The following is a 20,221-nucleotide window of genomic DNA, read 5'->3' on the forward strand; positions in this document are numbered from 1 at the left end:
AGAGAGAGAGAGAGAGAGAAAGAGAACCTAAGAGCTTAGTGGCAGTGGGGGGGGTAAGAGTTTAGTGGGGGGGTTAAGGAAGGTTGGTAGTTACAGAAATAGTCTGACTCTGACTAGATTAGATTGTGAGACTGAAAATGAACCCAGTCTTCCTTTCACGATAAAGGAAAATCCTCAGGGATTTGGCTCTGTTCCATCCTGGGAGAGTCAGTATGCTGAGAGCTCTGAGAGATGCTTTTCCTCTTTATTTTAGAGAAAAGAATCTGATTCTTAAGAAATCCAGATTAGTGCTGAGCTTCTCTCCCCTCAGAAATGGCGGAAGACATCTGTAATCCTGCCGCAGCCCAGCAGCCAAGTCAGATCTGTTCATGCTGGCTTCCATGCCATTGCAACTGCATGCTTCATCTCCTCCTACTTTGTGGCAGACAGACCCTGCCTGCTTGAATAAACCGAGAGTATCTGGAAACACCGACTTCTAGTCAGTCAGACCGCTATCCTGTTGACTCTCTTTCCCTTCTGTCTCCCTTGCCCTTCCTCAGAGTTATTCTAGTGTAGCCATGACTAATCAGTGTGTGGGCTCCCTGCCTTTAGTTACATCTTTCATTACTTTGTAGTGTCGTCTGGAGCCCTTTGCTTTATAAGACATCAGGAAATGTTTGTATCTTTTTAGCCCCACTTGCTTCTCTACTGTAGGTTTCATACTAAAAACTGAAAAACATTCTCTTAGCTTTGCCCAAACCAAGCCAGTTCCCACAACTTATATGTTTTTGTAAAGATTAGTTCCAGGATCCAGTTTTCCTCAGTTTCCTGCTTCACCTAACCAGAAACCCTCTCCTTTTAGCACCCTCTCAGGCTTCCAGGGTACTTAAAGCTAACTCCGTGAGCTTGTGTAACAGCAGTGTGCCAGTGTCCAAACAGTCTCCATAGTGGCTCCTTAGGTGCAGTTCCAATTGGTGGCCAAAGAGACAGAAACAGAAGTGTTTCTTCTTTGGGGACTACCACCAAGAGCATCAGTAATCACCATATAAATATTTTTTTTTTGTCTCTCATAATACTCTTCCTGGTCTGGCCATACATACTGCCTTTTGGAAACAGATAAACTCAGTATCAAAGAACAACAGACTTTGTTCTAATTGGGTCCCTTAGGTCCCATGAAAGAAGGAGCCAAAGTAGCACACAGTCTGTCTACAGTTAATATTTTTTTATATATCGTGGGAAAAAGAGAAAGAGAGGTTTCATGTGCAGACTAGAATTAGAGGGATTATTAGACCAGCAGGGGTGGAATTTGGGTCATTGTACCTCACACAGGGCCACTACTGATGGGTAAGCATTTCATGGGTGTGTTATCTGTCTTCCAGATTTAGAAATGTAGTTCTGACATCGCAGCAGCCAGCTCTAGCAAAAGGGCAACAGAGCAATATAGGATAAAATGACCCAGGTCCCACTTGCCAACAGAGCCCTCCTCATGCAGTGGTTTCTACATCAGCCTGTTTCCCAGAGAAATGCCAAGCTCTAATAATCTTTAAGCCATGGGTCTAATAGATTCTAATAGATTTGATAGCTAAGAAGTCCCTTTGTCATGCATGAACTTGACACTGTATATTTTAAAATTCTATAACTTTGTTTAGCCTCCTTTCAGTCTGGCCCCAGAAAGCCAGGAGGGCTAACGATTATAGAGCACACAGAAAGAAAGCTGCTTTCCAACTGTACTATCATTTTTTTAAAGTTCTTTTTGGGAATTGGCAGAATAAAAATGATAGCCAGCCAACAGATACAAATTGTGGCTATGTTTGTTTGTTTGTTCGTTTGTGGCATGGTCTTTTCCATGTAGTTCTGGCTGTCTGGGAACTCTATATAGACCAGACTGGCCTCGATCTCACAGAGATCCTCCTGCCTCTGCCTTCCCAGTGCTGGGATTAAAAGTGTTTGCCGTCATGCCAGCTGTTGCAGTTTTTATAAATACCTCTGGTTCTGGAAGAAGGCCTAAGGACATGACCTATATAAAAGTCTTAGGATGACCAGAAGTCCTGCAAGATTTCCTGCAAAGGGAATGTCTGGGGTCATGAGATTCGCCTGGGTCTTCATTTTGGTGGTTGTCCAGCTGTCATCTGTCAGTTGTATAGTGGTAATGAAAGACTTACCACTTCAGGAACTTCAGGAACTGGGCGTCACAACTCTGTAAACCCAACTCAAAAAACTACCTAGATATCTAATCAAAGACATGTCATCCACACCAGGATAGCTAGTAAATTGTAGGCGTTCAAATCCAGACTTTGTATTAGCCTTTGGTAATGGAATAGGAAGACATCTTTTAAAACATGGTACATTTATTTAATAGAAGTCCCACATATGTTTATTGAAAGTTAAAATTAATTGAAACTTCTTTAAGCATAAAATATGGGATCTTAAGCAATAAAGGAACTTTAATCTATAATAGTAATATTTCCATTTTGTATTTGTGATAATTGAAAGAATCAAAGATTGTGAATTCTGAAATTAACAATTCTGAAAGCAGAATTTCCTGCAGGATGGAAAAGAAAGTAATTATCTTTCTAATTACTTTTTTAGGATGAGAAAGTGGGCAGGGACCACTGAATCAGAGTGGGTCAGTCACACAACACGCTAGCTTTTAGGGGAGGAAGCACTTGACCCTTTTGATAACTGCAAACTTGGCTTCATGAGCTGATTCACACTGCACACCACAGCCCATGGAACTAGCTGCATCTTCTCTTTGGCAGCCTTCTCTACTGCCCCTCCTCCATGTCTGCCTCGCTTAGCAGCCGAGGTTCCCATCTGGAAAGCCTGTTGCCACAGGATACAGAACCCACTGGGAATGGGAAAGTGTGTATGTCTAGGCTTGACTGGTGGCTCACATAATCAGGGAAACCATGTGGAAAGCTTGTTCATCCGTGTGCAGAGCCTGTGTTGTAGCTAAGTGATAGCTGCTGCAGGGCTGTGGGTCCCAGCACCATGCTTTAGGCCTGCAGCATTTGTAGTTAATCCTAAAGACTGGTGAGTGTGGCCACTTTGTCATTCTAAGATAATGAGTCATTTGACTCCTGTGGAAGGACAGCCAGAGCCCACTGTTTTGTTTTGTTTTTTGTTTTATTTTTTAATGCAACAAATTTTATTTAGCCCAGTCAGTCCCAGCACAGCACAGAAGCTTACAGAGGGTAGAAAGTGCATTAATAAAAGCCAGTCTTTACCCAAAGGAAACAGAAAATATATTATTGATTCAAAATATTTAACACTCGAATGATAAACTGCAATAACTTATTCTGGGTTCTACTGATGAGAAGAAGAAGAAGAAGAAAAGAATGCTTTACGGAGAGGCCGGCCTCCAGCTGACAGCCCGGTCCGTAGAGGTCACTAAGGCCCGCAGTCTTCCCTGCTTTTTGCATGAGTGCCCTTAGCTGGAACTGTTTGCGGGACAGGAGGCGGGCGTGCATGAGGAACACAACCAGGTCTACTACTCCCCGCCTCAAAGCTTCTCCACGGTAAAAGATGGTGTCTTCAATAGCGTTTTCCTCTGCATCAGATCTGCTTATACAGTGGGGCTGTGGGAATGATGACTTCATCAATATCATTATTTTCAGATTGATTTTCCATTTTCTCCAGAGCACAACTTAGTTCTTCATCCTTCTTCTTCAAAAATTCTATGTTTTTATCAACTTCAGCTACTTCTTGATCTAAACGGGTGACCAATCTTCCAGTTTCTGGTGGCCTTTTTTCAGATCCTCCTCGTTCGTTTCAAGGCATTAAGTTCTGCCTGGGCACCATCCATTTCCTCCTTCATCCGCCATCTCAGTTTGTCAGTGACTGCTGAGATGCGAGATGCTCGAATAGTGTCCTCGCTGATTGTGCCGTCTCTGCTGGGACCAACAGTGGTCACAGGAGGCTGGGAAGGGTACTGTGAACTTGTTGTAGCAGGGTATGGGCCAGCAGGTGGGTAACCAGGATAACCACTGGGGTTGGGAGGGTATCCAGATGGATATGCCGAGATTCCACTTGGCATGCCTGGCATGTAGGAGGTATTTGGTGGCCCTGTGGCTGTGTTTGGTGGGTAGGATGCAGAAACAGTAGGCCGGGAGAACACTGGAGGCTCCTCTCCAAATATCACAATCATGATCTGAATAAGCTCCAGCAACTCTGACTGAGGGTATTTCCAGTCATGTAGATAAGGTAGGTAGATTTTCCCATTTGCATCCAAGTGCTTTCCTGTTTTAATAGTCATTGAACTAGTAGGGTTAACAAAACAGATAGGGGGGTTATATGGGTATGTGTCCAGCAGCCACAGGCATATTATATATATATAATATAATATATATTGGAATTATATAATATATAATTGGAATATTATATATATACATATATTACCTCGATAACACACTGGAATTGTACCAGTGAGGTTCACCAGTTCCCTGAAACTGCCATCATTAAAAACATGAATTCAAGTTTGAGATCTTTGTACATAGCGATGACATTAACAGTTTGACGGATGGTTAATTAGATCTCTGTATTTGTACTTGGACATCATCTTCTTCAGCTGACTCTTTGACTCTAGGAGCATGGCATGCTCCTCTATCCCCACAGGCAGAGGGTAAGTGACTTCCCTTACCTTCTAAGAAATCAAAGGTGACCTAGGCTTTTGGATCCATGTCTGTCTGACAAACCATGACTCTACTCTCCGGCCTCCTGGTGCTGTAGCCTTGGGTGAGCAGTAAAACGGGAACATCTGAGCAGCTCCATACTGCTTATACCTGCTGGGGGAGAGAGGACGCTTCTCAGCTCCTGCTATTGGCTTACCCATGGTTTGGGCTTCTAGAAAGCTCTGGCAGCCCCAGTTAGCACTGAGGACAGAGATCTCTTCTGCCGTGGATCTCTGCTAACTGTAGAGTCAGAGTGAAAGCTTGACTGCGCAATCCTTCCATCCCCTCTGGTGTGCCTCCTTCCTCTAAGAAGTACACAGCCATAGAGCTGAGCTTCAGACTGCCTCCCGCCATCCTGAGCACAGCAGTCCTGGGATTATTTGAGCTGGTTGTTCATCTTTTCTGTACATGCAGTTTGCTGGTCCTGGCAGCCTGCTGCTTCAGTGGTAGTGATGTCTGATGAGATGTGGCCTCAACTGATGGCATCAGGTGCAGAGGGGGTGTCCTTTAGTGGCTGCCAGTCTGATGGGTGGAGCAGAGAACAAAAGTCAGTGTGTTTGCAGGCAGGTGGGAAGTCAGTGTGCTGGTTTGTGTTCTCTGCCTTTCCTGACTGCCGTGCTGGCCAGCAGGCCACAGCATCATCTAGGTTACGCCCATTTAGAAGCTAACCTGACCCTTACTGGAGTTCTAAAGAGGATCCACACCAAACTGCTTGTGAAATTGGCTGAGGAATTTCTCTCATACCATTCAAACTTGGTTCCTTTTTTTGAAGTATTGTGCTGGTGCCTTCATGCTCTAGAAGTTGTGTCCTAACTCTCTTGTCTTTCTTTCTCTGTAATTTTAACATTGATAGGATCAAGAAAGGGGTTTACTTACTGCCTATGTGGAAAAGACTAGAATTCCACTCTGAGCAGCGTGTGTGTATGTATGTGTGTGTGTGTGTGTGTGTGTGTGTGTGTGTGTGTGTGTGTATGTATGTATGTATGTATGTATGTATGTTTTACTACTCTTCCTGAAGTGGTGTGATGGTGGGCCCTTAGTTAAAGTGTCCTAGGCATCTGGGATTCATGTGGACTGTGTAGTCTTACAGATCAAAGGTCACTGACCTGACCTCCTAAGAACTGGGTAGCTGAAGTTAAATGAGATATGAGAGGTAGTCATGATTAATGGGTCCCTAAGGTTTCTAAAAGCAGAATGAAGAAGAAAGACTTTGAGAAAAGACTTCCTTTTTTTTCCAGATAGCCTTGGAATATAAGCCAAGTGCTTGAAAATGAAATTTTAATTTAAGCAATGAAGGTGTGTAGCATGGGTCTTACTGTCAGCCCTCAGTCACAGTGCTTGCTGATCATAAGAGAAAAGGTGCTTGTTTGGCTGTGGTCATGAATGTAGCCATAGAGTGCATGAAAGCCTGTCAGCAGCAGCCAGGAAGCTGCCATCCAGGGCGTTCAAGACGGAGATTTAGGCGGAGACTGGGTAAAAGAGATAGCTGACATTTTAAATGAGAACTAGACTAAACCTCCAAAGCCACAAACCCTGCATCTAACAATTCCCGTGGGCCATGCCTCCTTACATTGTTTTGAAAGATGTGTGTAAGGAGGCTGTGAACGCCAGGCAACACGGCATCATTCTTCATATATACATACATGTTAACAGTACAGTCATGAACAGAAGTATGTAGCAGTTAGTAAATGTCTTGATGGAAGCTCTGCTTTTATGTGCTGAAAACCTTCATGGGCCATGAAGTGTCACGCACTGAGGAATCACGTGGAATAAGTAGGTCCCCATTTCTGAATGGGATTATGGAGCTCTGTCCTAATGAAAATGGGTAAGTGTTCAGACATGCCCCTGATAGTCCGGTCTCCTACATGCTGGAGGAGAGAGAGAAGACCCTTTCCACCCAGGCACTATGTGTGTGCGAGCACTCAGGCCAGAGCAGCATCCCAGGAGCCTTCCTCCAAATGACTGTTCACTCCTCAGGCTGCCTGTGTCACAGATCATGAGCGTTTGCTGTGGGAACAAGAGGGAATGGACTGAGGGGCTACAGTGGAGCCTTTGTTTGTTTTCATGATTCAATACTATCCCAGTTGCTCCTGAATATACAAGAAATACTGGTGTAACTTAAAGCCGATTTCCCTCAGAGTTCTGTACTGGTCTGCTTTTTTTTTCCTTTCCTTTCCTTTCCTTTCCTTTCCTTTCCTTTCCTTTCCTTTTCTTTTCTTTTCTTTTCTTTTCTTTTGTCTGTTTTGCTTCATTTCCAAAGTATCAACTTAAGCTTCACATATCCCTTCTGATGAGATATATTTACATAATGTCATGAATAATAGTTCCTTATAAATCATAGCACTTGAAAGGTAGAAGCAAGGCTGGGTGGTGGTGGTGCATGCCTTTTATCCCAGCACTTGAGAGGCAGAGGCAGGCAGATTTCTGAGTTCAAGGCCAGCCAGGGCTACACAGAGAAACCCTGTCTTGGAAAAAAAAAAAGAAAAGAAAGAAAGAAAAGAAAGGTAGAAGCAAACAGATCTGTGAGTTCTAGGCCAGCCAGCACTACATAGAGAGGCCCTATCTTAAAACAAATAAATAAATAGGCGTGTGTGTGTGTGTGTGTGTGTGTGTATTTTAATTATTTTGCCTTTTTCTCCTTCTATTTCAGACTTACAGTTAATAGTTTCTGAAGGGGACCTTACCGCGGTCTCCTTCCTCTGTGGGTAATCACGAACTGGGTTAAATGAATCCTGGGAAGGCAAACAGTTAATAAGGAAAGACACAGACGCCAGGTAGATGTGATAAGAGAGAGCTTTACTGTAATTCACTCAGTATTTATAGTTAAGCTTAGGAACCAGACCCAGAGGGAAACTTGCCCATCTAACATAAACACGAGAAAATCCATTAACCCCAGACCAGAGGAGGATCTTGAAAGAAAGATCTTTAACAAACCTTTAACATAAACATGAGACCTGTTAAGTCTTTGATCTAAGGAGCAGCAGTCAGGTTCCACACAGCGGGTGTCCAGCCCCAGCTTCCAGCCTGTCGAGGCTGCATAGGGAAGCTCCCAAGCAAAAGGGGGGTTGGAGACCACAAGTTTCAACTTCAAGTTTCTAATTAATTGTTGACTCTCATGACTTTTGGTCAAATTGACTGTATCCAGTAACTATTATAAGAAAGGACCCACTGATGGAAGGTGTTTGGGTTTTAACATTTAAGAGATTAAGTATTATCTCTTCTTGTGTTTTATTTAGATTTCGACATAGCCCCAACTGCTGGTACCTAAGAGACTGGACCATCCACACCTGGATTAGACAGTGTCTGAAATATGGAGCACAAGACAAAGCCTTGTATACGCTTGTTAATAAGGTAGGGGTTTCTTGGCCATCCCTTGTGTTTCCCCGTGTGCTTCCTGAGTGTGTGTGTGATCTACTGTTTGTGCCTGTGGCGGTACCACCAGAAACCACTTTCTGATTAAGGTGTCCCCTCAGATTCCTTCTCATGCTGTTTGTAGGCCAGAGCTGGTTATAAACTAACCAACAAATAAAACAATAAAAACTTCTAGAGCTGCTTCTTTTCCAAACCTAGAGATCAAGCAGGGACATGTGACCATGGAGCAATGGTGGGATGCTGCACTGGCGGTTACTTTGTCTTCATCCTTAAGCCCTGTCTTGCTTGTCTGTTTCCCTTTCAGAAAGTTTGGGTATGTAGTGGTCATTTTTGATAGAGTATAATCTCCAAGTCATTCAGATCATCTTACACTTTTTTTAGGAGATGTTATTCCTGGATAATAACTTGTCCTTTCTCCTAAGCTCCGTAGCTCTTTCCCTAACCCCAGAGCTCCTAGGATTAAGGTCCTTCCGGGTTACACTCTACCCAACACTTCAGACACTGAAGCATCCTTGTTTATTCCTAAATTCTGACATCTTAAGTATGCAGGCAAACAGAATCCTAGGCACTTGCTTTATAGTAAAGCATTGGCATATTTCTTGGGTATTTAGAAGTCAGACCATATACTGTATAATTCGTACTTTTTTCTTAGGGTCTGTTTCAAATTTTCATTCAGACCTTGTAAAAAGAGCCATTGGACCAGCTCTTTGTGGAGGAGGGGGTTGAGTCTTTTCTTCCTCTTGTTGTTTTAGCTGTGACGATGGTGACGAGCTGTTGCACTTTTCACCTGTTAGTTGTCTTCTGTCAGACACCTGCTCAACTTTCTCCCCCAACCAACAGTTCCAGCTTCCAAACCTCGTGAGTCACAGCTTCAGTCTCACTGTCACTGATTTGGCAAATGATAGCTATGTAGTCTAACTCAGTGGGGCCAAGCACTGTCCTGACTAACAGATGAGGTTATATTACAGATGGAATTAGAGAAGATTTCTTTCTCTATTTTCACTTTTATTGCAGGTTCAGTATGGAATTTTTCCAGATAACTTTACATTCAACTTACTGATGGATTATTTCATAAAGAAAGAAAATTACAAAGGTAAGAAACCAGATCACGCTTCAGTTAATACAGGGCTTTCAGCTCCCAAATGGAAGTATATAAATGTAGACAGCTTCCTCCTTCTTCAGTTCTTAATTACATCTCTTTATGTTATTCTTTTAGTCAGAAAAGTTTACATGAAGATTATTATCACTTATGCCAAAAATTTTAAGTATCACCTTTCTATTGCTGGAATGGAAAATGTCAACATACATAAGTAACTATAGGGAAAAGTTAATTAAAGGCCATTGTGATTCTACTTCTCAAGCTGATGGAAATGCAGAATATAAAGAATCAAGTAAAAATTGATGTAGTTTTCATGTGTTACTCTTCTGTGATTATGAGTGTATGCAGTAAGCTTAGTAGCACATGCAGTCAGTTGAAAGCATTTGTTGTGTTTGTGGCATGTATAAGCATTATGTCTTGGTGTTAGCATTACTGTTCTCTACCTTGACCACAATTACTGAGGGAAAGAAGTTGTTTGAATTTAATGTTCTCAGCTTTTGTCTGTGTTGTAGAATATCAAGGGAAAGTAGGAGTCACTGGGGCCTGGTTTTCTATGACCAGCTTGTATAGAAATAAATAACACATGCTGTATGTCATACTCAGTGGTTTATAATTTATGAAGGGCCTTTTCCTTTCCCTTTTCTCAATTCTTTTGAACTGTTCTTTATTATCCCTGTATCCATCTTTGAGATAATACCTAGGGTTTGGGAGTTCCTCTAGCCTTGTCTTATTTTGCCTCAACAGTGAGAGAGTATCCAAATAGAGAGAGAGGCAGGCAGCTACTTCTGCTTGCTTGTCAGGGTGATCTTGACAGTGATGCTCCTCTTCTCCCGATGCTTAGCTCTTCTAGCTGATGGATGTTGTGTGAGGCGTTTTCATAGGCATGATCTTGTTGAAGTAAATAGAGCAAGCAGTGTTTGATCATTATGAAGGTGCTACTTACTGTGAGTCAAAAGACATGCAGGGATTTGGTCCATGTTTGAAGTCCCTGATTCAGCATGCACATACAGTATGTGCAGAAGGTGTGAATGGCTGGACAAGGACCTGCTTTGTAGAAAAACTAGGACTAGAGCCCATGTTTCCTACTTCTTGATTCTGCTTAGTTTCCATTGCGCTATACTTTGAATATGCGTTTGCACTTGGAGATTTGGTGATGTTCCTTACATCTAATCTTACCTTCTTTCTCACCTTCTTCATCTCCTTGCCAGATGCTTTATCCGTGGTTTTTGAGATCATGATGCAAGAAGCCTTTGAAGTACCGTCCACCCAGTTTCTCTCCCTCTATGTTTTATACCATTGCCTAGCAGAGAAGACAGACCTCACAGTAAGTGATCTGCCCTAACACAGGCCTGAGAGCTTGAGGAAACCATCAGTGACTGCCCGGTTAAGTAGCTGAGGGCCAGGCGGGCGGGGAGCCTTGCTTTCTGAACCTGAGAATATCCATGTGCAGCTCTGGCTGTGTGCCACCAGAAATGAACTTTCACTCAGTGTGTTTTGTTTTCAGGTCTCTAACAGTGGTACTGGGCACTTCCCAAGTAAAAGCCCTAAGGTGTATTTGTCTTGGTGGGAGGGCATTTTTGTTTTGATATTGGGGGTTAAATCAGGTCTTCTTGCATGCTAGGGCAGCATTTTACCACTGAGCCACAACCCTAGCCCCTTTTGCTCAGTGTGAAACTTGAGCCAGGTCAGATGACCTCAGGCAGTTCAGAAATGAGTCATTAATAATCACTGAGAGTCAGATGTGGCATGCTAAAGGAGCAGGTGGGCAGCCAATTTTGACTGTGAGCTAGCATGCGTCAGGGTTTTCCTGCAGTTGCTCCACTCCAGTTGTGTCCTAGAATGTGCCGCATGCCGAGCTTTGGCTTGCTTTGAGTAGGACATTGACTGATGGCTTACTGCTGTCCTGAGAAAACAGTGGTGAGAACTGATATTCAAATAGCACTTTAGCACTTGCTCTCCACTACACTGTGTTCCTGGGTTATAAACATAGTAATGCCTTTACTCTTCCCAATAACTCTACAGTGATAGGGAGACAGAGACATAGAGGTATTACAGAATAACCATGGCACTAGTAGATGATGCCAGGCATTGTGGCCCTGTGATCTGCCCTTAATTCAGTACCAGGTCTGAAAAACTCAGTTTGGATATGAGCTAAAATGCCATCTAGTCCAGCCCACATCCTAAAAACCTGAGATGTTGTGCTTAACTGAGTGGCAAGGCCTAAGATGCAGCTAGTGTATGTAGCCGCTTAACTGTGATATACTACAGTTAAGCTATTAGTATATATTGAACCTACTTACTCATTCTGTTGCCAAGTACTACATACTTAACAGTAAACACATTGTCTACTTACAGTCTAGCACTTTAAAATAGAACTAGGGGCTAGAGAGATGGCTTCGTGCTTAAGATCACCTGTTGCCCTTGCAGAGGACCTAGGTTCTGATCCCTCCACCCACATGGGGGGTTTACTAGAGTCTAAAGCTCTAGTTTCAGAGAATCAGATACCTGCTTTAACCTCCACAGACCCCAGGCATGCCCATGGTCCACATGCATACATGTAGGCCAAACAAGCATGCAGCTATAATACATGAAAAGCCCTTGAAGAGTTTTATTTGTATTTTAAACTTAAAATGACTGCAAAGGGGAGATGCCTAAAGAGGTGTTTACAAGGCTCATATCTGAAAGGTGAATGTCATTAGCTAGTTAAAGAGGAAATGCATATGATCAACCAGCAGAAAAGAGCAAGGCCAGCAAGAAGGCGCTGAAGGAAACTGGGCACATTTCTATAACCCAAACCCCTGCTCGTGGAGAGGCTGAGGCAGGAGGATTGCTTGAGTTCCCAGTACTGGACACTTATTACCAGGGCAATATAGTGAGACCCTGGTGAGTGGGGGAGAATAGGCTGGAGGAAGGAAGATGGACCGAGTCACACATACTTGACCGACAGGGGAGACACCATCATGGCTGATGCCCCTACAACACAGAGAATGTCTGGGACCATGGGGTATGAGATAAGATTGAAGAACATAGGCCATTCTGCTATCATCCTAAAAATAGTGAGGAATTATCTGAAATTTTAAATTGTGGGAGGGAAGACCTGTAATCAGATTTGTATCTTGAAGCCCTCCTCAGCTGTAAGGTGGGACAGAGATCAGAGCAGGGCAGGTTAGCTGTGGGCAGAACAGCTTAGAGACTGTTGTGGAGTCTGAGAGGAGCTGATAACAGTCTAGCAGCCTTGGTGAGGTGGACCTGGAGTCCTGCTGGATTTGTGGGGAAGTAAACATCAGGGGGAAAAGAGCTAGAGAGTCATAGAGGCGGGGCTCGGCTACCAGAGCCTCAGTGTCCAGCTCATCGGGACAAAAAGAGCAGTGTATGTTTGCAAAAGGAACTCTGGGGAAAAGAGGGTTTTGTAGGAAATGAACGGCTGACTTGGCTCTGACCATGTTGTAAACATGGATACTTTGAGGCAGTCCAAAGATTTCTCAAACAGGACAGTTTTGGAGCTGATGTATTCATATGTGATGAGTACAAATGAACCAGAGAGAAAAGCGAGTAAAAGTCATTATTATATACATGTGTCAGCATACTATGTCAAATACATACACACAAATTTGAGTCCATCGATAATCAAGATTTGGAATGTATTGGACCACACAAACCATGAACAAAATGGCCTAGGAAAAACAGTAAGATGAGGAATAAGACGGTCATTGAATTTAATGACATCAGAGCAATAAATAGTCCATTTTATATTCATAGAGAAGGAAATGGAAACCAGAGGAGAATGAATTAATGAGGGATTTAGAAGTATACAGAAGAGCCTGCAAGTATAGGTGACTCAGGGTGTCATGTCCGTGTGAAGAGAAGTGGCGGGTTGGGGGCAGGGAGACAGAAGATGAAGGCTTGCTTTGTGTCAGTAGGCAAGGCATAGTGTAACATGGGCAGACCTTGGTAAAGTGGCGTCTCACCTAGCCACACTACCAGTAGAGTCTCCTTTGAAGTACTTAGAAGTTTTGGAGTTCAAATTTTTTAAAATTGTGCAATATTTGCACAATGAAGTAGGTTAGAGACCGAGTCAAATGAAAACACAATGTGGTCCATGTTTTATGATTACTTCAGACATACCCTAAGGGTGATTGTTATGAATTGTGCTTAATTTGTGTGTGAAATGTCTCATGTGATGTGGCATTTCCTGGTAGCAGTGTCATGTCGAATGGTTTTAGAGCTTGGGATACTTTGGGTTTTCAGATTAGGGTTGTTCACACACACACACACACACACCCGTCTCAGACCCTGTGAACAGCAACTGCTCCCAGCACACCACAGACAGCAGCTGCTGATATATCTGCACTTCGTTCAGGTTTTAGTCCTGGGTGCATCCTGAATCTGTAGCTCATGTTTTCTCTAAAGAGGGAAAAAAGGTTTCAGACAGTGAGATGGCTCAGTGGATAGGGTGCTTGCCCTCAGACCTAATGACCTGAGTTGGAACTCATTGCATTCTCTCTCTCTCTCTCTCTCTCTCTCTCTCTCTCTCTCTCTCTCTCTCTCTGTCTTTGAATCTGTCTCTCTCTCTCTGTCTCTTTCTCTCTCTTTCTTTTTCTCTCTCTGTCTTTGTCTCTGTCTCTATCTCTCTCTCTCTGTCTCTTTCTTTCTCTCTCTCTCACACACACACACTCACATATATACTCAGACATACTAAATAAACAAATAAATTTTTGAAGCCAGGCTGATCTACATAGCAAGTTGCAAGCTAGCCAGAACTACATAATAAAACTTTACTTAAAAACAAAATTAAATTGAAAAATAAGTAAATGTAAGAAAAATAAGTCAAACTACTTATTTATTCTGCACCAGACCCACTTTTCAGGCTATCGGTGAGAGATGTAAACTTCCCTAGATTTGAATATCGGCTTTTCAGGGATATAGTTTACTGGTGGGCACATTAGCAGGCATAAAGCCCCAGGTTTGCTTTCCGGCACATGCACAAAAACTAGAATGGTTTTCGTTGGAAAAGTGACCAGGTCCTTAATTAGAAGTTCTTCCTCATCTGTACTGTGGAAACCCACATGGAGTTTCCTTTTCCGGGAATTCACCATTTTCCAAGATGTAGGAAACTCCCAAGATCTGGGGCCTGTGCTGCACAAAGCATGACCAGGAGATGTGTGCCTTTAATACCTCATGGAGCCTCGCTCCCTGGCTGCAGTTGCAGCTACAGACCATCCCTAGCTTCTTAGGGCAGAGACCATGAGGAAAGGGCTGCAGCTCTTTCCTTGTATAGAGCATTAAAGAATTACAGCTCCTGTTGTCTGGGTTCTTTTTAGACTTTCTTCTCTGAGCTCTGAGCACAGCGTTCCAGGGACTGTCCCAGTCACATTTCACATTTGCTACTGTTGTGTGGCAGACCCAGCAAGGCTTGTGGCTTTGCCTTTTTTTTTTTTCTTTTCATGTCTCCTCAAAAGGCTTCAATTTTATTGACATACAATTTTACACCCCAGGTTGAAAGACACTGTGACTAACTAAGTGTTTCTGATTGCCTGGTTTGTCTTTAAGAGGCACAAATCTATCTAAAAGCAACTTAATGGTGGTACTTACTTTAACACTGTGAGGCCATGTTATCTCTGCTGTGCTATTCGTCCTCTCTCTCCCTCTGGAGCGGTATAAATGTGACGCTGACAGCCTGGAGGCCTCTGAGCTCTCAAGTCAGTGTGGGTCCAGAGTACTCCATTCTCTTCTCTTTTTTAACTGTAAAAGGCTCTGGCTCATTACCAAAATATAGAAAATCATGAGAAGCATAACGGAGAAACCACTTCACAATTTTACCACCCAGGAGTCCTTAGTTATATAGAGGGCATTTCTGTTCTGATTTTTTTTAAATATGAATACCTTTTATTTATAGAATCAGGATAACTTCTACACAGTTTGTTATTTTCATAAGTTTACTTAATACATGCTGTTTGGTGTCATTTAAAAACATCACACTTTGCATGAAGCTGTCATAAAGCACACTCTGGCTTTGCGAGGCAGTGACCTGCTGTATTCTGTTGCAGTGGGAAGAAGAGAGAGACTTTGGTGCGTCTCTATTGCTCCCTGGCCTAAAGCAAAGGAACACAGTGGGCTTGAGTTCCCAGCTGTATGGCTATGCACTTCTCGGTAAGCTATGTGAGCCTTGTTCAGACTATTCTTTGTGGAAAGATGTGGCACAGCCTTTTGTCTCATAATACAATTAAAGCTTCATTTAAATTTATTAGTGAACTTCCAGTTATAACTTCCATGTATAGAAAACAAACTAACACTCCAGTTATGGACAGTCATTAGACCTGTCACCATCAACCAGCTCACAACTGGCTCTGTTAACTATAGGGAAAACTTATTTTTGATCAGTGTGAGGAAGGGACAGCATATATAAACGTCTGGTAATCTACCAGGATTTCTAGCCAATACTTTCACAGTATTAACCAACTACCAACTATGTCTTTGACTTTGTTTCCAGGTGAGGGAAGAGAGGTCAGAGGGTGCACTCTTAGGGACAGTTACCTGTTGGTCCCATGTGATTGTACAGTCCAGGTCCAATGGTGGCTTTCGTGCCCCACTGCTTTGGAAATGGGGCTGGAGCCGGGTGGTGGTAGCGCATACCTTTAATCTCAGCACTTGGGAGGCAAAGGCAGGTGGATTTCTGAGTTGGAGGCCAGCCTGGTCTACAGAGTAAGTTCCAGGACAGCCAGGGCTGCTATATAGAGAAACCCTGTCTTGAAAAACCAAAAAAAAAAAAAAACGGAAATGGGACTGGAGCAGAGGATCGGCCTGAGCACCTGGGTCCCTGGGTTGTATGGGATCTGGGCAGAGCAGCCTCCTGGCTGTGTGCTATTTTACTGCTCTCCCGGTTCTCTCAGAAGTTAGGCCTCCATGAAGTGCCTTTCCCTTGCTCCCTGCTCCTGCCCATCTTTCTGAGGGGCTGATCTTTACCAGCAAAATATAGTTTGGATTCTTGGATGCTGATTCTAATATAAACTATAATATAGACCGTAGTTTGTCTTAGTATGTCAGTCTGTCAGGCTGGCTAGCAAACTTGCACAGGAGTGGTCAATCTTTTTGTTGTTTAGTTTGATTTGAGGGTTCTGTTGTCATTTTTTTATTGGGAGTTTGTTTGGGATTTTTGGCTGGTTGGTTGAGACAAAGTTTCAGGCATCCCTAGCTGGCCTTGAGTTCACTATGTATGTAGTCACAGGGGGAACTTCTAATCCTTCAGCCTCTGCCTCTTTAAGTGCTAGAATTACAGGCATTTCTGTTTTATGTGATGCTGTAAATTGAACCCAAGATCCTAGGCAAGCCCTTCACCTAGTTGGTGAGGCCAAGAAAATGTACTTGACTGTTGTTTATGAGTAGAGGCCCTGGTCCCTTTCAATAAGCAATCATGCCTTCAGACACCCCACTTCTGCCCCTGCTCCACAGCCTCACTCAACTCAGCCCAGCAGCCCAGCATGACCCCTGTCCAGCCCAAGCACCTTAAAGATCTAAAATTAGCCACCTCCTGATAAGCTTTGTCTGCTGGCATCCTCCTACGGCTTTCCAAATCCTCCTTTCCAGGAAAGATGAGTGGAGGCAGACTTAGACCGAGCCACTCAAGGTGACTTTGCTCATCAGAGCCCTCTTAGGGCTCTCCCTCGGGCAGAGAGCCCTGTCTTCCCAGGGCCCTGCCACAGCTTGCAAGGCAGTCTGAGCAATCCGGCCCTGTGACCTTGATGGTAGCTAGGACTCTGATGTAAGAACTGATAACACTTTAGAAAGTGAGGCGGGGCAAGGGATGGTTCCTTCTCTTTTTTCATAAAGAAAATAGATTGGATGTTTGACACTTTTCAAAACAAGTCACACATTTCCTGGCAGGAAAAGTCATCACACAGTCACAGGGTACTCAGAGTAGGAAAGCTGTGACATTGCTTTTCCTGGGCAAGGTTTTGGCCTTGAAACATAAGTAGTATAATTTCATTTTGTCTTAAGGGCAGGCTTCTATAGGAACAGCTCTGTCAGACTCTCAAAATTCCTCAGCCAATGATTCATGGGCCCTGGTGAATCTCCAGCCAGATGAAACGCATAAACCAAGTTCACAAAGCTTCCACTTAAAGTGTGCATGGTGAGGGTCCTTGTCTAGGCTGCTGTTTGCTGGCACCTTCCAAGCCTTTGGCTGCAGGCACAGTGTGGAGGCATGGCTGAGGAGTCTTTGTTGCTCTTTTGGCCACAGGGAAGGTGGAACTGCAGCGTGGACTGCAGGATGTATACCGCGGCATGCCTCTGATGTGGACACCAGGCTACCTTGACAGAGCCCTCCAAGTGATGGAGAGGGTGGCCTCCTCTCCTGAAGATCTCAAGCTGTGTAGAGAAGCGGTATGTTTTCCCACCCCCACTCAATCAAATGGAAGCATCACAGGTCGGCCGGGTGGTTTGAATTTGTTTCCATTGTCCTTCTCCTTCCTCGGCTTTCTGTATGTGTACAGAATTGGTATTTATTCAGTTTAAAAGGATGAAAAGAAACCACAAACATTTTCAGTGTTGCTGTCAAAAAGGCAATGGAAAATAAGATTATTGTTGATTCATACCTCATTATGTAAGAGGAAAGCTGTCCGCTCCCTTGAAATTCAAGCTCAGATCAATAAATACCAACCTCTTCACCACCGCCCCCATCCAAAAGGAATTTATGGTGGTGTAATAGAAAACTTAAATAATTTTGGTGGATTTATCCCTCGTATAGTATGGAGAGACTACATAGCAATTTTCTGTATTATCCTTGGCTGTTGGTAAAATATCTGCCTCACAAGCTTAAGTACCCGAGTTCAGATCCCCAGAACCACTTAAAAAGCCAGGCACAGGAGTGCAGTTACAGTCCAGTAATGGCAGGGTGGGAAGCAGAGAGATGTGAACCGCTGGAAGCTGGCTAGCTAGCCTAAACTATGAAGGTGAAGTCCACATGCAGACACACAAACGAACACCTCACTCTTCATCTTGCCACACAGGATCTGGGTACCACAGAAGGTACCATCTTACTTTCTTCCCATTGGACTGCCCTGCAGTACATGCGTAATGCTGAATCTGTGTCACATGGTTCTGTCAACATTCAAGGTGTTTTGTTTGCCTGTCTCAAACATTGTCCTCCCCCTTGTGCCAAAGTTCATTTCTTAGTCACCTAAGCCCCTTACACAGTTCACTGGGCTGAGCTCAGACCAGGAAACTTAGCGGACCTTCCACCCAACATGGAGTCGGAGTGTTCCCTCCCATCCCTGATGTTCGGTCCAGAGACAGGCCCAGACACGGTCTCAATCAAAATGAAAGATTGCCTTGGGCTGCTCTTTCTTGTTGCCTTGACCCTGAAACACTGAGGCCCATCCCTCATCTCATTTCAGTCATGAGATACACAATCCAGTGCCTACCATGGCACATTGGGCTGACATCTACTCAAGTCTTAATGCTCTTTCCCAGTCAGTATATATAACCAAGGAACACACACTTCGAAGCTGGCCATATTCAGTGCTGGTGACTGAAAAAAAAACAAAAAAACAAAAAAACCCCACAATGATACATAAATCCTTTGCTAGGGATATATTCCTTCTCATTTTAGCCAATTTACATTCTCTCTATTCTAATTTATAGGAATGTGATTGGAATGTCAATAGGAATGTGCAATATACCTAGTCCGTGTATAAGTCAGACTCGGTTAAGCCTTGGAGCACCGCAGGTGCTTCGTCCTGCTGACACTGGGGAGGTTGTTCATACTCAAGCAGGTGCTTATGCAGGCCCATCTCAGGTGACCGAGCCTGCATGGGTTAGGGAGCTGTAAAGGTGGATGAGTAAGAGAACCAAACAAAAAGAGTTCCCATGTTTGCAGTTGCTTACTATTTAAGTCACACAAACCACCTCATTAAAATGAATTTCCTGTGTGCATCTCTGGCCGTGGCCAGCAGCTTATATGGATTAGGCAGATCCCTACTTTATAGCTACTCTCTGAGCTGGACTCTTCCTCTGTGGGAGCCTTGCCTATGCGCAGCAGCTTTAATGGGCTTTTAGAGTAGCCTTTTGTTGTCTGTGGTCTGTGATGGTCTTTCTTTCCCTTTGTCCCGATTCCAGACTGACTCCAAAGAAAGACAGGAAAGTGGGGGAGGTCCTTTAATGCCCATCAGTCAGACTTCCTGGGTTCCTACCTGGTTAATTCAAAACAAACCTAGTTTACCATCGTGCTGATTCACTTGCACAGGTGATCCTTAGCTCAGGTTTGCAGCTTCTGCTTTATACCAAAGCTCATGCTGTCCAAGGGTGTTGCTAATGTATAAAAATGTAATCACTCTGTTTCCGTCTTTTTCCTTGTGTGCAGCATGAGGACTTGACCCTAGCACTTCATGCATGAGCTGCCATTCAGTAACCCATAGCTATTACCTCAATGTCTTCCTCGGCTTTGGGGGCCCCCCTTGTTTCATTGTCTCTAGCAAGTCTTTAATAGATGACATCATCCCGACACCCTTGTGCCCTACAGCTTGATGTGCTCGACGGAGTCCTGAAGGTTGTGACATCTCCAGATGGCCAGGCTTCAGAGACACAGCCCCAGAAAGGTGACGACAGCTTGGGCTCAGCAAACCTGGTGGAGCAGCTAGACACTGAGGAAGCAGAGCAGTCCAAGCTTCCCCGATACCTTGAGAGGTTTCAGGTGATTTGTAGTAGAATTGAGCCTTTTCCTGCGTCAGCCACACACAACGGCATTAAAAGCTCACATCGAGAATTGCAGTTGTATTGCTTGCCACAGGCCATGGCCTTTCAGGAAACCAGTGGAATCTTTATGATTTCACGCTCGAGGTAATCAGTCACGGTTCTGTTCACTGGAGCAACGTGGTCGGTCCCTCCTCGGTGCCTGATGGGTGGATAAAGCCTTCTCTTAACAACAGCCTGGTTCCCACTCAGTGTGGAAAGTGACTGGTCATTACACTATACCAAATGTGTGGGATCGGAAACCCAGCTAGACATTAGTCACATTTTCAGCAGAGATAAGATTCAGCCATCCAGCCGGGCGGTGGTGGCGCATGCCTTTAATCCCAGCACTTGGGAGGCAGAGGCAGGTGGATTT

The 20,221-nt window shown here is 43.9% G+C and overlaps 1 protein-coding gene and 1 pseudogene across 2 annotated transcripts in view; one reads left to right on the forward strand and one right to left on the reverse strand.

Moving 5' to 3' along the window:
* Positions 1–20,221, forward strand: part of Mrps27 (mitochondrial ribosomal protein S27) — a 71,370-nt gene that overhangs the window by 48,462 nt on the left and 2,687 nt on the right. Inside the window, exons 5-10 of the mRNA XM_031360729.1 lie at positions 7,886–8,000; positions 9,036–9,114; positions 10,329–10,444; positions 15,168–15,270; positions 17,357–17,499; positions 19,637–19,807. Of these exons, the coding sequence (XP_031216589.1) occupies positions 7,886–8,000; positions 9,036–9,114; positions 10,329–10,444; positions 15,168–15,270; positions 17,357–17,499; positions 19,637–19,807 (727 nt within the window). The remainder of the gene's footprint in view (positions 1–7,885; positions 8,001–9,035; positions 9,115–10,328; positions 10,445–15,167; positions 15,271–17,356; positions 17,500–19,636; positions 19,808–20,221) is intronic.
* LOC116083928 lies at positions 3,116–4,608 on the reverse strand (annotated as a pseudogene). The gene has a single exon (XR_004115944.1). The product of XR_004115944.1 is annotated as a tumor susceptibility gene 101 protein pseudogene (transcript).

Source organism: Mastomys coucha, unplaced genomic scaffold, assembly GCF_008632895.1.
Source record: "Mastomys coucha isolate ucsf_1 unplaced genomic scaffold, UCSF_Mcou_1 pScaffold8, whole genome shotgun sequence".
NCBI classification, from domain to species: domain Eukaryota; kingdom Metazoa; phylum Chordata; class Mammalia; order Rodentia; family Muridae; genus Mastomys; species Mastomys coucha.